This window comes from Misgurnus anguillicaudatus, chromosome 25 (assembly GCF_027580225.2).
Source record: "Misgurnus anguillicaudatus chromosome 25, ASM2758022v2, whole genome shotgun sequence".
Lineage (NCBI taxonomy): Eukaryota > Metazoa > Chordata > Actinopteri > Cypriniformes > Cobitidae > Misgurnus > Misgurnus anguillicaudatus.
The window spans coordinates 19,377,528-19,394,969 of record NC_073361.2 but is presented as its reverse complement, the minus strand read 5'-3'; the positions used below and the strand labels follow the sequence as shown (position 1 = coordinate 19,394,969).

The 17,442-nt window shown below is 39.1% G+C and overlaps 1 protein-coding gene across 2 annotated transcripts in view; it reads right to left on the bottom strand.

Moving 5' to 3' along the window:
- c25h8orf34 (chromosome 25 C8orf34 homolog) overlaps positions 1 to 17,442 on the bottom strand; it is a 113,964-nt gene that overhangs the window by 9,196 nt on the left and 87,326 nt on the right. For both annotated transcript variants that reach the window (XM_055182298.2, XM_055182299.2), the window contains 2 exons: positions 9,812 to 9,941; positions 910 to 1,382 (listed from right to left, as the gene is read on the bottom strand). In XM_055182298.2, coding sequence (XP_055038273.2) covers positions 910 to 1,382; positions 9,812 to 9,941 — 603 coding nt within the window. The remainder of the gene's footprint in view (positions 1 to 909; positions 1,383 to 9,811; positions 9,942 to 17,442) is intronic.

Genomic DNA, 17,442 nt, shown 5'->3' with positions numbered 1-17,442 from the left:
TCTAAAGTCAGTTTATGTGTTTCCATTTTTCACTCTTTTAAGTATTAGTAGTATGGGCCAAGCAGGAAGCTCTCGTGCATCTACGCTACGTTTCGCTGTACGGAAAAACAGTAAAGGGAAACAAATCATCTGACATCTCTGTTTCTGTATTTCTCATTCTGAACTGAATGAGATGTGCAGTTGGATATCGATATTCAAAGACTGAACTACACAATGTTCAGTCATCAGGATATGAGCTAACAATGAGATTCTTGTTCACGGCTGTTGAATATTTATACACTCTTAGAAAGGATGTGTTAATTTTTTACACATCATTGTGTGGTAAGCTTTTAACACATTATGTGTAATTTTAACACATCATGTGTCATTTTCTGTTGATTTTGTGTTAAAATATAACACATGTTGTGTTAAAAGTAACACAAGATGTGTTGTTTCAATAATAACACAGCGATGGGTGAATTCTGGGACAACGCATTTAGTGTGTTGTCCCAGAATCAACACTAATGTGTTGTTTTTAACACATTCGTTCTAAGAGTGTAGGTGCGACTTGTGTATAATAAAAGCGAGGATTGGGCAAATATATCCATCCTTTAGTTATCCGTGAATCGTTTCATATTCTGTTGTTCTATATCAATAGTGCATGAGATGAATAGACCATAGACAGACATGGACAATAGAATATTACACAGCCTACAGCTTTTACGAGCTAACCGGTACAATAACAGTAAGCATGTGTGATTTTAAACTCATTGACCTGAGGTTTATAGGGTTAACCAAAGGTGAGTTTTAACATTTCCCACCTGACACACCGACTCAAAGCTACATAAAATGATACTTGGCTCCGCTTAAGCATCCATGAAGATATTTACAATATTTTCAAATGCTTTAATAAATGCAATGCATGTATACCTCGGTTAGCGTGCTCCACAGACCTCCATATAAATCTGTAGTGCTCAGGCCTGGCGGTGTGAGGATCGGCCTGGTTATTTGTCCGGTCGGCGTGACCGGCCGGCTTCTGGAACGTCCATACACACGCTCTGGATTTCCATGACTCCCAGCAGTCAACGATCGCATCATGAGACTGTTGGGGGTCATAGGTCTGCTGGGAGTCCGTGCTCCGCTAGGGGTCTGGGCACGACTGCTGGGGTTACTGGGAGACGTCCGGCCCATGACCAGTGTGGTGGGCTTGGTGTTGTGCAGGGGTAAGCCTGTGGTCTTTGCGGAAAGGCTACTGGGAGACTGCGGTCTGGATGTCGGTCCGAGAACAGGCTGGCTGTTGGTGGTGTGGAAGAGGGGTGTCAAAAGCAAGCTCCTGTGAGGACTGTTTGGACTCCGGTTGAGCTTCCCCTGCTCTGCCAGCTTGGCCAAATCTTTCTCCACCTCTGAAGAAATTAGGACAACAAAACATTAAATTACCAACAGGGGGATAATAAAGACCATGGTTCACTGATGTGGCTTTACATGACTACAGGCTTATAATGATGGGAATGGTTTCCAGAGGAGGTTGTGTTTTACAGACTTGTGTCTGTTGTTTTCTCAATCTAAAAAAATAAATCTGAATTCAATTCTGACTTTGTAGGAAAGCCTATGAATGCTGTATATTATTTTAACATTCTTTGAATATCCTAACACCCACATGCAGAACAGACAATCACATTTTAGCAATAAAATCCTGTCTCGATCAGCATACTGGATGAAATGGCACAAATGTAATTTGAACATTATTAAGAAAAAACTTTTTAAAAGACTATTAAAAGCATGTGGGATTGGGAACAGTCTTAAAACACATCCGTGTGACATTAACCATTCATAGATTCCCGTTAACAAAACCACTGAAATAATTTCCTGAAGTTTGTTGCCGTCTTTTAAAAGTCATGGGCAGAAGTTTTTACAGTCGGCTGTAAACTGTAAATTGGATGGCATGTTTACTTTGTGTGAGTACAGGAGCTACTCAATGTACTGGGTTCATGTAAACATATTTGTTTGCTTTGTTGGTAGCAAATCAAATATTTTTGTTTGTAAAACTCATTTTCAGTTGGAGCATCTGGGCAGCGGACACTCAATGTCTAACAGAGGAAACTGTGCCATGCATTTACACAAACAAAACTAGGCCCATAACCATCATTCAAGTGGTTTATGTACTAGGGATTCTAGTGAGATATTATAAATATTATGTATATATGCATTTTAGAATCCTTTCCTCGCTTGCTTGTGTGAACAGTTACAGTATTTCACCCAGAAACAACATTACTTTTCCGCTCTAAAATGTAAAACACATGCATGTTGTCCAGATTACTAATGCGAATGCAGAATGTGATGTCATGACACAGCTTTTCAAATTAATTCCCATTATGGAAACTATTTCAGACTGTTGTGTATACAGCTTTTCCGGCATGTGATATATTTAATTCTGTAAATGGATAATCAGATTGTTGGGTCTGTATTCAATCAGAAGTAATCACAAACCCCTGAACTCCAATTTAAATGGTATACAGGAACTTGATCCAGTAATTTCTCACCAAAACACACATGTAAAGAATTTGTTGGAAAGAATTTGTTGTTAAAATATTATATGAACATCAATCATTTGTGATGATGGCAAACAATACCATATAAAGACAATGAAGCAATGGAACAGAACGCAAGGGTCCCGAGATGCATTTTTACAAGTAGAAGCGTTATGAGCTTGACATGCTATTATGCATTATGAAAAATGCTGGGTTGTTATGTTAAAATAGCAGGGCTTTGAACCAGATTTTTTTCCCAATTGGTTCGTTCCGAACAGAAACGGTATTTTAACGTTTCAGGTTTTCGGTTCAACCCTAAAATTGACGTTACTGAACCGGTTAGAAAAAAAAAATTAAGTTCCCGAACCGGTTAATAACGCTCCATGTCAGCTGTGGGACATAAAAAAGTTGGCTGATCATGAGGACATTCAACTTAAATTATTAGTCTACATAATTTACTTAAGTCTCTATCTTGTCATCGAACATTAAAAAAGGCTACATTATGTAAACGCCATAATTCTGATCCTTGGTTCAAAGCCTTGTAAAATATCTTTGCAAACCTTTAACGAGATGTCATTCTCAGAAATGGCCCAAGCCAGTTTGAGTTTTTAGACCCCTGGCACACACTGTTAGAAAAAATTCAAAATATGTACCGCAACTCTCACCCTTTAAAAATATCCAAATATGTACTATTAGGTACTAATACAGTATGAACTCTTAAGGTCCAAAGCTGTGCTTTTTGAAAAGATGCCACCGCAGTGACAGCTTTTGACAATTTTTCCTGACAGTGTAGAAACATTAAATTTATTACAAATGCAATACATTATTACACTTCATTACATATTTAAATCTCAAATACTACAAAACAGAATAAAAAACAAATTTCTTTGAAGTTTCTTAATGATCTAATACTACTGTGTGTATTGTCCATTTTCATGACAGAACTCTGTATTGCCCTTATTATATTCCTACCCAGTCTCACAAAGTTTCGTGATATAGTCACATATTTTTTTTATTCTTTTTTCGTGCTATTATCACAAATTTTCGCGTTTTTTGTGATCGTATAACGAATTCCTGTTTTCGTGTGATTATCACGTATTGGTTACTCAACTGCTTTTTCTTATTTTTAAACCATTGTCACTTCGGTTTAGGGTTAGATGTGGTGCTTGCATTAGAATGTTACTTTATATATTGGTTTATACTATTTTTTCTGATTTATTTTTTTATATGTCGCCTGGCGTTAGGGTTAGAGTTAGGTTTGGGTTTGGTCACACGAAAACAGGAATTCGTTATACGATCACGAAAAAAACGCGGAAATTCATGATAATAGCACGAAAAAAGAATAAGAAAAATATGTGACTATTAGGGGTGGAACAATACATGTATTCGTTTCGAACCGAATCGGTACGGGGGTCACGGTTCGGTGCATGAATTTAAACGGAGAATACACGGTATAAAAATAAAAAACTTGCGTGCAAAATAATTAATGTAATGCGGAACTACTGTTAGATACGCGGGTTCTTTATGGACAGCTAATCTGTTGCCCCGCTTTAGCTCTGAAGCTCTGATTGGCGCCGATGCATCCGAGCTCCGCCTATGTATGCGCTCTATCAGAGCCCGTCTACATTCTCTGGCACTCTGCATTTTTTTGTCACGTCGACGCCGGTCCAGTCAGTGAATGAGCAGCCGACAGCGAGTATGGCAAGTGGTGGTGTTCCACAAGAGTTAGACGTTCCGCCAGCCTCTTTAAGATCGCAAGTTTGGCAAAGCTTCAGTTTTCCAGTCAGTTACAATAGTACAGGCGAGAGAGTGGTGGAAAAGACGAGGACTTTGCGTCGGTGTTGTTCAGCAGTTGTTAGGTATGTGAGTGGAAATACATTTAATCGGGGCTCTCAAGTCTCACGCATTCACTTTGACAAACACGCATTTCAGTCAGTTCAAACGCCACACTTTGTATTTCTCACGCTGAGAAGTAGGAGATAAATTGTCCTGCTATATACAACAGGCATAGAGACAGAGCGCAGTTAGGCAAATTTGAAAACCACGCCCACCGGGGGGACAGCGATCCAACCGTCTCCATTGACTTTGTATTGCGAGAAGCCGCCTCCTTGTCATTTCTGGCTTATAACAAAAAACTGAATAATGCTTAAAAGCTGCTGTGTGACAATATGTACAGCTAACAAGCCAAAGAACCCAGAATTAAGTTTTTATAAGCTGTCGAGCCGTAAAACCCAGTCTTTAAGGAGAATAAAGTGGATCGCCGACTACGTTTCCCCCTATTGGACGCAGTTCTACTAATAGAAGTACTATGAAAAGTTGCCTGTATCCATTTCTGTGTCTTTAAATGCTCGTTTTTTGGGGTCGACAGCTTATAAAAACTTATTTACAGATTAAACTTAAAAACAGATTAATACCTAAAAGCTGCTGTGTGACAAGGTGTACATCTAACAACCCAAAAAAAACAAATAAGTTTTTATAAGCTTTCAACTTCAAAAAAACGAGCGTTTAAAGACACAGAAATGGAAACAGGCAACTTTTCATAGTACTTCTATTAGTAAAACTGCGTCCAATAGGGGGAAACGTAGTCGGCGATCCACTTTATTCTCCTTAAAAGCTGGGTTTTACGGCTCGACAGCTTATAAAAAATTATTTCTGGGTTCTTTGGCTTGTTAGCTGTACATATTGTCACACAGCAGCTTTTAGGCATTATTCAGTTTTTTGTTATAAGCCAGAAATGACAAGGAAGCGGCTTCTCGCAATACAATGTCAATGGAGACGGTTGGATTGCTTTCCCCCCCGGTGGGCGTGGTTTTCAGGTTATGACGCGCTGCGCTCTGTCTCTATACGCAGGGCAGTTCTGTCGAGTTCAGCTGCTTTCAGTTTTTTAAGCGTGCTCAACTTTACGCAGCGCCATCAGCGTCAGATTACCGCGAGAAATCTTGCGGAGGAGGCTGATTTCAAATCGCTCTCGCGTTACTCTGACGTCATCCACTTGTCGTTTCTTGCAGCCCCTCGTGAAGTCGTACACACCTATTAATTCATCCTACAAGCCTATTTTTTTGTTCTTTAGTACATTAATATGAAATAAGGCCAAAATGTAATTTTAAAATGTATTTAGGTAACACTTGTAATACATTTGAACCCATATTTGTATGAAAGATGAGTACAAGATTACTTAAAGAGGTATACATTTTTGAAATACGAGATAGTATGTTAAATGCATTTCAGTTCATATTCATGACATCTGAAAATAACACAGATAAGGACACCTATGTTTTTAAGATTAGCTTAAGTACTAAAAAAAAATGCCTTCTTCATTTTTGTTTTGCTTTTCCCTCCATTGTACCGAAAGTGAATCGAACCGTGGCGCCTGAACCGAGGTACGAACCGAACCGGGACTTATGTGTACCGTTCCACCCCTAGTGACTATATAACGAAATTTCGTGAGACTGGGCTGTATATTCAGTCATATAAAGTAACTGGAATTTATGATGTATAGTATAACCCTGAAACAAAAAGACAAAGAAAGAAACAGAATGCGGGGTGATTGAAAGAGAGAAAGAGAAAGTTAACTAGAAGCAGCAGAACTGATCTATTATAAACAGTTCTAGATAAAAAAAAGCAAATGTGCTTCCCACAAGGCTACAATCTTCAAGCATGCAAACCCATCATTTAGAACATATGCAACTTTATTGATTCCGGATCTTTTCTTCCTAAATACCCAAAGAAAATATCATCTCCAAGAGGAAGAGACAAACGATCGGAGGAGTTGATCTGAAAAATAAATCCAACCAGCTGAAACAAATGTTTCATTTCTCACAAAGTGTTGAAAAGCTGTTCCCTGCTGTTACGAAATGACCAATAACGTTGTCCTTTGGGAAAAAGTCAAGCACAAAGCATTAAAATCCCTGAAACAAAGCAATGCAGACTGATCGTAAATGAAAAGGGTGTCTGAGGATTCAGTTGACCACATAATTGAGGTAGTAATGAGATTAAAGTGGAGGCCTGGCTTTCAACATGAAGTATATTAACAGCTAATAAAAGCATGAAAGGGGGAAATTAGGCTGTTGAATGAGCCTAAATGCTTGGCCTTGTAGGCACGTCTCTATTCAGATGGAGCTCAACAGACAAACGGCTTTAAATGAATGCCATCTGAGAGGTCCAAACCGATTTTCCCGTGGAGTGATATCACATCTTTCCTCTCACTCGGGCACGGAATAACAAGCATGCAACATTCGAAACACAAAAGATAAACACTTCCCACATGCACATTCATGCAGCATACTGCTAAACTGTGAAAAAAAGTAAGAATAACATCTTGACATTCACATCGACATGATAAGAACATTGACATTGACACTGATTGCAAATGTGTATTCGGACGTAGTCCCAAAGAATATTGCACATTTATGATATGAGTCACAATTAAATAAATAAATACTTAAAATTCGACTAAAACACATTCCAAAAAATATCAGATTTTAATTTGATTTCCAACCACATTTGGATGTGCGGTCTGGATTATGTTTGTAAACATCTGATATATGTGTTTTTTTGACTCTTAGACTAACCTAATGGATTAGTGCTGGATGGACCAAAAATGTTTTGTCTGTCTGGAAAAAGTCAGAAAGCAAAGCATGTGGGTGAATTTTAGTCAGCGACATTTCTCAAAACACCTGTCACATTTAGGGTATATATATTTTTAGAAATAAGTTAAAACAAATATATGAAGAGTTTGTATCCAAAACGCGATAAACGGCATTTTAAAAAAAATAGTTACTGCCAAAATTAGTATCAGGTCAGTATTTAAGAGTAATTCTTAATTTTACGCAAAATCCAAGATACGCCGTGTTTTTCTGTCATCTTTTCTCCCTTTTTTCCCAAAACGCAATAAACGCAACTCCTTTCTTCTACAGAAAGCAATAAATCCCCTCAACAAATCACAGCGCACCATTCAACGCATTGTAAACAACAATGTTGGCGCGTTGAATACACACAGAACTCTAGTTTTCCTCATCTTGTACTTCATGATCAACAAACAAACAAAAACAAAATAATACTTTGATGGCATTGATAAACCTGTGGTGGTTTTATGTGACGGGAAAGAAACGTAAGCCATCAACATCTAATAATTTACGCTAGAGGCACTGAGGAGACAGAAAATCCCGGTTGCTTGTTCCCCCGACAGTATCAAGCTTCTGTCATAGAGACAGAGCACAGTTATGCAAATGTGAAAACCACGCCCACCGGGGGAAAACAATCCAACCGTCTCCATTGACTTTGTATTGAGAGAGGCCGCGTCCTTGTCATTTCTGGCTTATAACAAAAAACAGAATAATGCCTAAAAGCTGCTGTGTGACAATATGTACAGCTAACAAGCCAAAGAACCCAGAAATACGTTTTTATAAGCTGTTGAGCCGTAAAACCCTGCCTTTAAGGAGAAAAAAGTGGATCGTCGACTACGTTTCCCCCTATAGATGCAGTTCTACTATTAGGAGTACTATGAAAAGTTGCCTGTTTCCACTTTTGTGTCTTTAAATGCTAGTTTTTTGAGGTCGACAGCTTATAAAAAGTATTTCTGGGTTTTTTGGCTTGTTAGATATACATATTGTCACACGGCAGCTTTTAGGCATTATTCAGTTTTTTGTTATAAACCAAAAATGACAAGGAGGCAGCCACTCGCAATACAAAGTCAATGGAGACGGTTGGATTGTTTTCCCCCCTGGTGGGTGTGGTTTTTATGTTATGACGCACTGCGCTTTGTCTCTATGTTAAAGGGACACTTCACCAATTTGCATTAAGCTTTGTATAGTTAGAACCCCAGTCATGTTTTTGTATGTTCGTGCATCATTTCCTCAGTTGCCACTGAGACAGGACAAATACAGATATCAGTGTTGCACTTACTTCTTTCAATGATGTAAAAATCGTCATTTTGCATCATTGAAAGCAGGAAGTCCAATATCTTTGTTGAGGGGGTGAGACTACAAACACCCCATAAGGAGTAATGTTTCTACTGGTGAAATGCTCCTTAACACATTGACCCCAGGGTATCTTATAAAAACTTTTATTTTACGCAAAGCCAACGAAATTTGAGCAGGACCAAACATTTTACAGCTGATCGCTGTCAAAAAAGTTCAGCGATGACGTCCCAAGTATAACCGCAGCAATGACAGTGTTCTTAATATTACAAAGTAAGTGTTTTGATTAATGCCATCAGTGTAGTACACTAGTCAACTAAATTGATATAACATGGCAAAGATGAATGCACATTTATATATTGATTCAATAGATTTATAGCATTTTGAAAATAAACTTGTCATGGATTTATTGCATTTTGTGGAAAAAATAATTAGTTTTTATAATAAATCTTTGATATGGATTTGAATTTTTAATGTTATTATAACCTAAAGATGCTTTGTGAAAGTTTGTAGCAGAAAATTGTAGTTTTCATCTTGTCACTTTCTTGGTATAGAAAACACCTTTTTACCAAAATTAGTCAAAATGGATTTATTGCGTTTTGGAACCAAACTCTTCATATATTCCCTCCCCTAACCAACCCCCTTTTTACTATGTTAGATTTTTAACAAACATTATTCTGTATGATTTATAAAGTTGTCCAAATATTAAACAGAAAACACGCTTGGTTAAAAATTACCCCATGCAAGTATTTGTTGGGTTGTTGTTATGCAACCATGGGTTATAATAAATCAGCAGTTGGATTAAAACAAACCCAACATTGGGTCAATTTTGGCCAGCGATGTGTTCTGTTCAATATTTACTCAAGATGGCTTAGCCATTTTCAGAGTGTAGGGATGCTGCTTTGCCCTTTTAGTGTCCTTAAAAACTTAATATGTAGCAAATGTACGTGGTGTACAACAGCGACTGAAATAAAAATAAAGCAGGACATACATAAACAAACAACTGCGCGACACATGTCGGACTTCTTGGCTCTGGTTTCTGGTGCTCCCTTTGGTTTTGGAACTCCATGTTGCACAAAGGTCTGCGAGATCAAACCCGATAAAAACCACTGACTGAGTTTGATCATCTGCAGACAGCGATTTGTCGCTTCACAGCGTCACTAACAAGCTCAGACTGCGGTGGAGGCAATATTAAATGAATAAAAGATGGCTGGTATTTTTTAATAGGTGGATCAGCTTTTAATTAGCCAATCATGTGCCTTTCCCCCGTGTTCACACGCAGACGGGAATGTGGTGGAGACTTTCAGATGTGTGGCCTCTGACAGTGTCGGGTAGTAATGGAAAGGTACGGTCTGTTTAATATGTGTCTGGGTGCCAAAAACCTACCAGCAAGATGTTTGCCCATGTTCTCCAGTTCTTTAGAGAAGAGGGAGTCCTGGAGTTGCAGAGCACGTCTGGACGTCTGGGGGCTTGTGCCTCTGATCGGCTTCACATCCGATGCCCAGACTGGATGACGCTACACACGCGCGAAACAGAGCACAGAGTCACGTTAGAAGAACTGGGAGCTTTGAATTACACTCTTTTTACATACTTCTTATGGTTACAAGACTGTGCCATTTATGTTATAATGAGGGCCAATTATTTTTTTTAAGAGAAATTAGAAAAACACTGGAAACCACAAAGCTTTGGGATAAAAGCCTGCGTGGCAGCAAAGGCTGAATTTTTATTTGTGAACACCGCACTAGACGCTCAGTAGTGGTTACTAGATTTTGAAGTACAATCAATAAACTCTGGGGATCCAAAAATGAATGATGGCACGCAGCGCAGCGATCCTACAATTACTCTATTTTACCATAATATATTTAGCGGTTTTCGGAGATTATGAAAACAGGCTTTCGACGCATAAGCTTGGAGAATAAACTTCAATAACCTACTGCACAAAAAAAGATGAATGAAAATAAAAATCACATTGGTTTGTAATGATTTTGGTTATTTATAACATGCATACTTTCCCGACAACGTAAGAGAGTATGAGTCTGATTATTGGACTAACATTGGTTGTTCTGCTGAATAAAACAGCACACACTAAAAACTCCAATAAGTTGACCACTGTAAAAAGTGAAAGATACTCTACTTAAAAAACATACTTCAGTTGGTAATAGGGCTGTCAACGAATATTCTAAATTCGAATATATATTCGAATAGTAAAAAAAAAACGGATTTCAAAGGTGAAAATTAATATTCGAATTAATTTCTTGGGGGGGGGACGCCCGTGGTAGTAGAGGCATGGTAGTATGGCTTCATAAGCCAAAAGCCATAAAAGGTTAAGTGCTAAAATGGTATGTGAGTACAAAAAAAACGAGGACCTGGCAACACTGCAAGAGCGCGCGCAGCCCCACAAATGCGTACAATACACAACGCCACGACGGAGGTTTATTGCAAAACATAATGCTGTTAAATTATTTTGGTCAAAGCTGTGAGTGATAAGCACGTGAGACAGCCGTTGCTATGGTTTTCTCCGTGTCAATCATCACATTTTCGCATTTAAATGCGGTTGTCACTCCTGAAAGTTTGCGGTGTGTACGAGACCATAATGTGTGGAACTCCAGCTAAACAGTCACGTCTTGACACTTACTTTGCATCGCCCGCCACAAGCTCTTTGTCTGCAACATGACAAGAGGCCATAACAGAGAAATTAATAATTTAAACTTAAAACGTTTAAACTTAAACTTAAATAGACTACCTATACAAGTAGTTATGTCTCTTTGTATTAATTTATCCTATTATTGACGTAATGCCCGTCATTTAAAAAATGCGCAACCAGATCTTCGAATATTCGTGGTTTTTTTTAGGGGGACTATTTGAACGTCATTTTTGAGCAACTTTGACAGCCCTTATTGGTAACACCTAAAAAATAAAGTTCCCTTTCAAGAGAATTCGCTGCATCGTCATAGTGACACAGCATCTTGTTCCCTTTTCAGGAAACATCAGGAGATGTTTTATAAACTTTCACTTTGAGTGAAAAAATTAAGGTGAAATTTTTAAAAACTACTTAAATGGTGACAGCTAAAATATTTACACATTTTCAACCTAAAACTTTCACTTAAAGTGAGAAAATTAAAATAGAAAAATCTTCACATTTTAGGCGTTACCAATTGAAGTAATATTTTTTTAAATGATTGAACTTTTACATTTTACTGTGTATGTTGAATTAGCTTAACTTATTTTAATTTTATTTTTATATAAGTTACACATAGTTAAAATGTTTAACTATTCCACGAGCCGGGCTTCTTACCAATTTAAAGTTTGAGAATAGGTCGAGATCGTTTCGGCCCCAAGTCCTTTAGTCATTCGCTTTACCAGATAAAACTGCAAACGAGCGCCAGCTATCCTTATGCAGAGTTCACACCAGCCGCGGTAGAAACGCGCAATTCGCGCGTAGTTGGACGCTTGTACATTTGAGTTCACTCACGTCATTCTCGCGTGAAAGCCGCGCGTGAAATTCTAGTCTTTCGAGAAATTCACGCTGAAATTCGCGTCATGGGAGGGGCTTCTGCGACTCCGTTGAGACTCTGCCACTCCGCTCACTTCCTGTAATCATGTCACTACTACAGCAAGGTCCTGATTGGTTAACGCGGCGCGGAAATCCGCCGAAGTTCAGATTTTTGAACTTGCGTGTTTCCCGCGGCAACGCTCAATTCTCGCGGAGCGCGCCATCCGCTCCGCAGGATGCCTAATCGCGTCTTTGCATTGACTTAACATGTAAATCATCCGCGCTTGCCGCCTCTACCACGGCTGGTGTAAACGCAGCATTAGTTCACCATCTTTCGGGTCCTATCGCACGTGTTCATACTCCACCTTCCTGTCGGCCTGTAGCTTAACTGAAGTTTTGTATTAGCAATACAAAATGTCAGGGTTTGATTCCCAGAGAATACACAAACTGATAAAAAAGTATGCCTTAAAGGGACAATAAGTAGGATTTACCCCCATCTAGTGGTAAAATTGTATTTTGCATTCAAACGAATAGTGCTCTTTAGCGCCTCGCTTTTCCAAATGCGTGTTCCAACTACGGTACCATTATGTAATCACTGATCTCGTTGTCCATTTCAGCTGGTTCACGTGTTTTAAATGAAAACGCGTTGTGGAAATGCGTTGATAGGGTAGTGCTTTTTGTCCCTCTCTGCTATTATAGCTTATCAATACGGCGGAACGACATGGAAGCCGCCTTGGACTTACCCGTTCAATGTAAGTAAAGAGAAGAAATTCTAAGCTTACAAAGAAAAGTTAGATCACTGGCAGAGGTCATTTGACACCAACAAGGACATATTTATGAATAAAGACTTTGATTAATAAAACACTTAAAACCCTACTTATTGTCCCTTTAAGTCGTTTGAGATTAAAGCATCTGCCTTGGATACATATAAATCTATGTCATGGTTCACCATTTGGTTGGCACATCTTACTAAACCCTGATATATTTTCATTGGATGGCTTTCATAAAGATCCTCAATGCCCTAAGTAGAACAGATGGATTAAGAGTGTATAAAAATGCAACATGTTCCTTTGTTTCAGTAACATTTCAATCAGCCATCTGGAGCATTTAAACACAAGCATACACACGTACGTACCCACACACTCCAAGACACATGCATACAAACAAAAGCATATCTGATTCTGGCTTCGTGGGCCAAAATGCACTGCTAATTCAAACAAAGCAGCAGTTAGGTCATGCCCAACATACAGATAGGAAGGACACACATACAAACACATATACCCACGCAAACTCCACAACGCACAAACCCTCAAGGCGACGTTTATCCAAACACACCGGGAAGAGATCTCTTCCCTCATAAGGGCATTTTTTTATAGACAAGCATCTGCATTTACAACAAATACATATGAATGGCAGTCTATAGTAACATTTTCGGAAATGATGAGCCGCTGCCAAAATATGTTTGTCAGCAACAGTATTCAGACGATGAATCAGTGGTTTCCGCCTTTCTGGACGAATGCGTGGCTTGTTGATTTTGCTTAGAGGAACATCATCAGCCATACAAACCTGGTGTATCTCAAATACTTTTCAAGTGAAGCAAAGTTTGGAACCGCACTGGCTGTACAATACTTACTCTCAGCACGACTGTGGTTTACAACGACAGTTGATCAACTATGCATGCGACTGAGTCAAACTAGTTTGAAGCTTACATTCGCATCTCTATCCCGCCCGCACTCGTGCAAACCTCATGGGTAATAAAAGGACACGAGAGGTATGCTAGCCAAAGAAATAAGCTGTTTTGTAATAAACAATCATGGAATGCGTGTTAACCAACCGGTCCAACAAATCCACTCACAAACATGGATCCAATTCCTTTAGAAATGAAATCCACTTTGAGTATAAATAAGAGACCACAAAGCAGCTGTCCACATCTGAAGTACTCCAGAGCGTGTGTGTGGACCAAATACGATCTGCGTGTGCGCCTTATTGGCCGAACCGAGCCGCCATTCACTCTCTGGGAAAGCACGATCATTTTCTTCTAAAGGACATTTAACAGGCTATTATACTGTAGCTGTGGGTTTTGTCAATGCACGTCAAGCGCCACACACAGCCACTGGAATTGTTCAAACAAAGTCCAGTTCATTGGAAGCAGGTTCAAAAACCACAAGAGAAAGTCTGAGATTTACATATGCCGTCGGTGGCAAAAGGAGTCAATTCAAATACGTAATTGGCTTCTTTGTGTTTACCACATAGGACAACATTGTCCTGGCTCATTGCCTGCCGTCACATCTGGGCGTTCTGGATCTTTACGACCGAGCTGAAGGCCGCGGGCTTAAGCCACAGTGATGTTTAGCGTGTACACAGAGCGTTGAGGCTTGAGTTTTGCCCACACTAACCTGCCACAAGCACAATAAAGAATGGCGGGCGGCCCGGGCGCGATGAAGAAAATCCAAGTAACCACATTACCTCAATCCCTCCAGACTGGGCTTTTAAAACCAGCTGAAATCCTCGACCACTGTTTGTTTGCTGTAGATACAAAATGTGATGGGGAAAATTGGAAACATGAATGAAAAATTTGGGTCTTTTTACATCTTTAACTCTAAGGAAGTGACTGATTTAATGTACTGTAAGTAGCAACTCATGCCATCTCTAGTTTGGAAAAACTAATTTGCATGCAGTACTTTACTGTGACCGATTTGCCATTTCACATTTGGCAATGAAAAACAAACAAATTGAAAAGTCAAGAGCTGCATCTCTTAAAAGCCACTTGCATATAATGCATTTGTTGTGCCATATCGTAACAACCCTTATACAGGCTGTCTGTGTTTATTTCATTTGCCCTTCCCTTGAGACGTCCATTAACAAAATCAAACATAATTTCAGCGCTAACAGATTAAATTCGTATACAATTGAACAGCAAATAATACACAAGAGAACCTGTAGCAGCCACCACCTGCCCTCTGGTGATCTGGATAAGTGCACAAGAAACGGAAATGAATTCTTAACACAAAGGTTTATTAAATCCACTTCAGCTGGCGGCAGGCACCCTTACCTAATGTATGTTCCATGGCACGGTGCCAAAAGCAAATGGGAAATGGACAATAACAAATGTATTATCTGATTAAACTCTAAAGCACAGGAGAAGAGCCCTACAGCATCACATACTGCCTGCACCTGCCGCTAACAACATAGAGCACATGCAACCCACTGAAATGATTCATTCAACCTGTAATATTTTGAATAGGTTGTCGTAAACATAATTCAATGTGTGAATTATGCTGAACACAACCATGTACGTGAAGAAACAGTAGTGGTGTTAGTATACAAAAAGCGTATAAAAATGGGAAAATTGAGCTTTACAATTTTAGGTTCAACTCAAACCTAACAAAGTCAGCCTGATCTCACGAGAATTTGTAGATAGTTTACGAGTTGGCTAATTCGTATTAATTCATACGAAGTAAATCGCGCAAAAACGTATGATTCTCTTGAAAACAACAACAACGAAACCAAACTCCTAACCTCGCACCTAACCCCAACGTCACAGGGGTCAAGGCAAATCATACAAAAACTTGTGCTAAGTATGAATTAATACAATTCAGCCAACACGCAAAACATGAACGAATTCTCGTAAGATAGCGTTGAACAAAGTACATACTGTACTAAACACTTAACTAAAATGACTACACAAAAGGCAAAAATTTAATGTCTAACTTATTTTTTGTTTTGTTTCCAGCCCAAATATCAAAAAATTTGAAGCTCAGATACAAAAGCCACCTCTGTCAAAAATAAGATAATGATATTAACCAAATGCTCTCTGTACGTATATGTTCATGAAATACTTTTCTATTTAAATCTGCTTAATCCTAGCCTCAGGTCATTCCGAAATACCGGCTTGTTAGCAGAATACATTAAGAGGTTGATAAAAAAAAAGCTTATTTACAAGAGAACATGTCAGACGCACTTATGGGGCAAACACCCCAAACACGAGTTCAACGATTTGCACGAGTAGATTACATACAAAGTCAAAGCAAAGAGCATTGACAAAGAGTGGGGCGATGCGAATTATAATTAATAAAATTAATAAAATTAATTAATTTAATTTATTTTATTTGATAATTAAAGATAATGGGCCCTATCTTGCACCTAGCGCAATTGACTTTGTCGGTGACGCATGTATCATTTGTATTTGGCACCGGAGCACAGCGGGTTTTTCCCTCCACAGACGCACGTCGGCAAACTAGGGAATGAACTTGCGCTCCCTGGGCGGTTCAGCACAAAAAAGGAGGCGTGTTCCGGCGCAAACCATCCCTGATGCTATTTTGCAGTTTCAAAAAACAATGGCGCCACGGACCAAAAAAAAAAAAAAACTAGTCGAAAGTCAGTGACGCGTTGCACGTGGTTCATTATGCTATTTTAAGGGCGCATGCTTGACCATAATGTATAGCGTGCACAACATCTTATCTACACAGATGCAACAGTAATTTTTGCAAATCATAAATTGTTACAATAAAAAATATTAACACATGAGATAAGGGAAATCATAGTGGTGAGCATTGTGGTGATAGTTTTTGTTTATTGTGTGGCTGCGTTCAAAAATTCTCATGCAAATAACGATTAAAATATTTTCATAAGTTTGTTGTGTGGCTGTATTACGTTTATTTTATGTAAATAATAATTAAAATGTTTTCATAAGAAACCTTAATGTATATGAACTTGATTTGTAAGTGTACTTTGGGGTTGGACCTTGCTTGCGTTTCTTGGGTCCGATTTTAAAGCCCCAAACCCTTTCAGCGGTGAGGGTGGACGCAGCGATGTCCTCTGCTGGCGTCAGGTCATGTGTAGAGGCAGATCCACCTCCCGTTACACGGCGTGCCCGATTAATGCCGGCAAGCTTGGGATTCCCCCGTCTCCTGACATCATTGTAGCGCTTGGCGCAACGACGGGGATGCCAGCTGATGAGACAATTGTGGCTATTTCCTCTCACGCCTGTTTAAGCGACGCTGATTTGGGCGGGTTTCTCCCATCCCCATACAAAACAACTTTTCTGTCTTTGACTGCTCTTACAAGAACGTGGGTCTCCTCGGCTGTGAACCGCTCCTGGCGTGTGCCTGGTAAATCCGTCATAATAATAGCAACCCGCCATGGAACTTGCGCACTTGCGTTTAAAGAGAATGTTGGATAGCGTTCTGATTGGTTTATTTGACATTACGCCCAAACCACACCTATGAATAATGAACCTACTTCAGACCAACCCCTTATTGATTTGCGCCTGGCGCAAGACTTATTTCTCCCGCCGGGAAAATAGCAACAGCGCCCAAGATCCGCCCACAAAGTCACTTGCGCTTTGCGCTTCGCACTTGCATTTCAGATCGTGAAAATAGGGCCCAATGAATTTCAAACTGAACCAATCATATTAATATAAGACCATATGCATATAAATAAATTGATAAAATACTTAAAGTATTTTATACTTCATACAATAATAGTTTTCAATAATGAATTTCAAACTGAAGTTACTGAACCA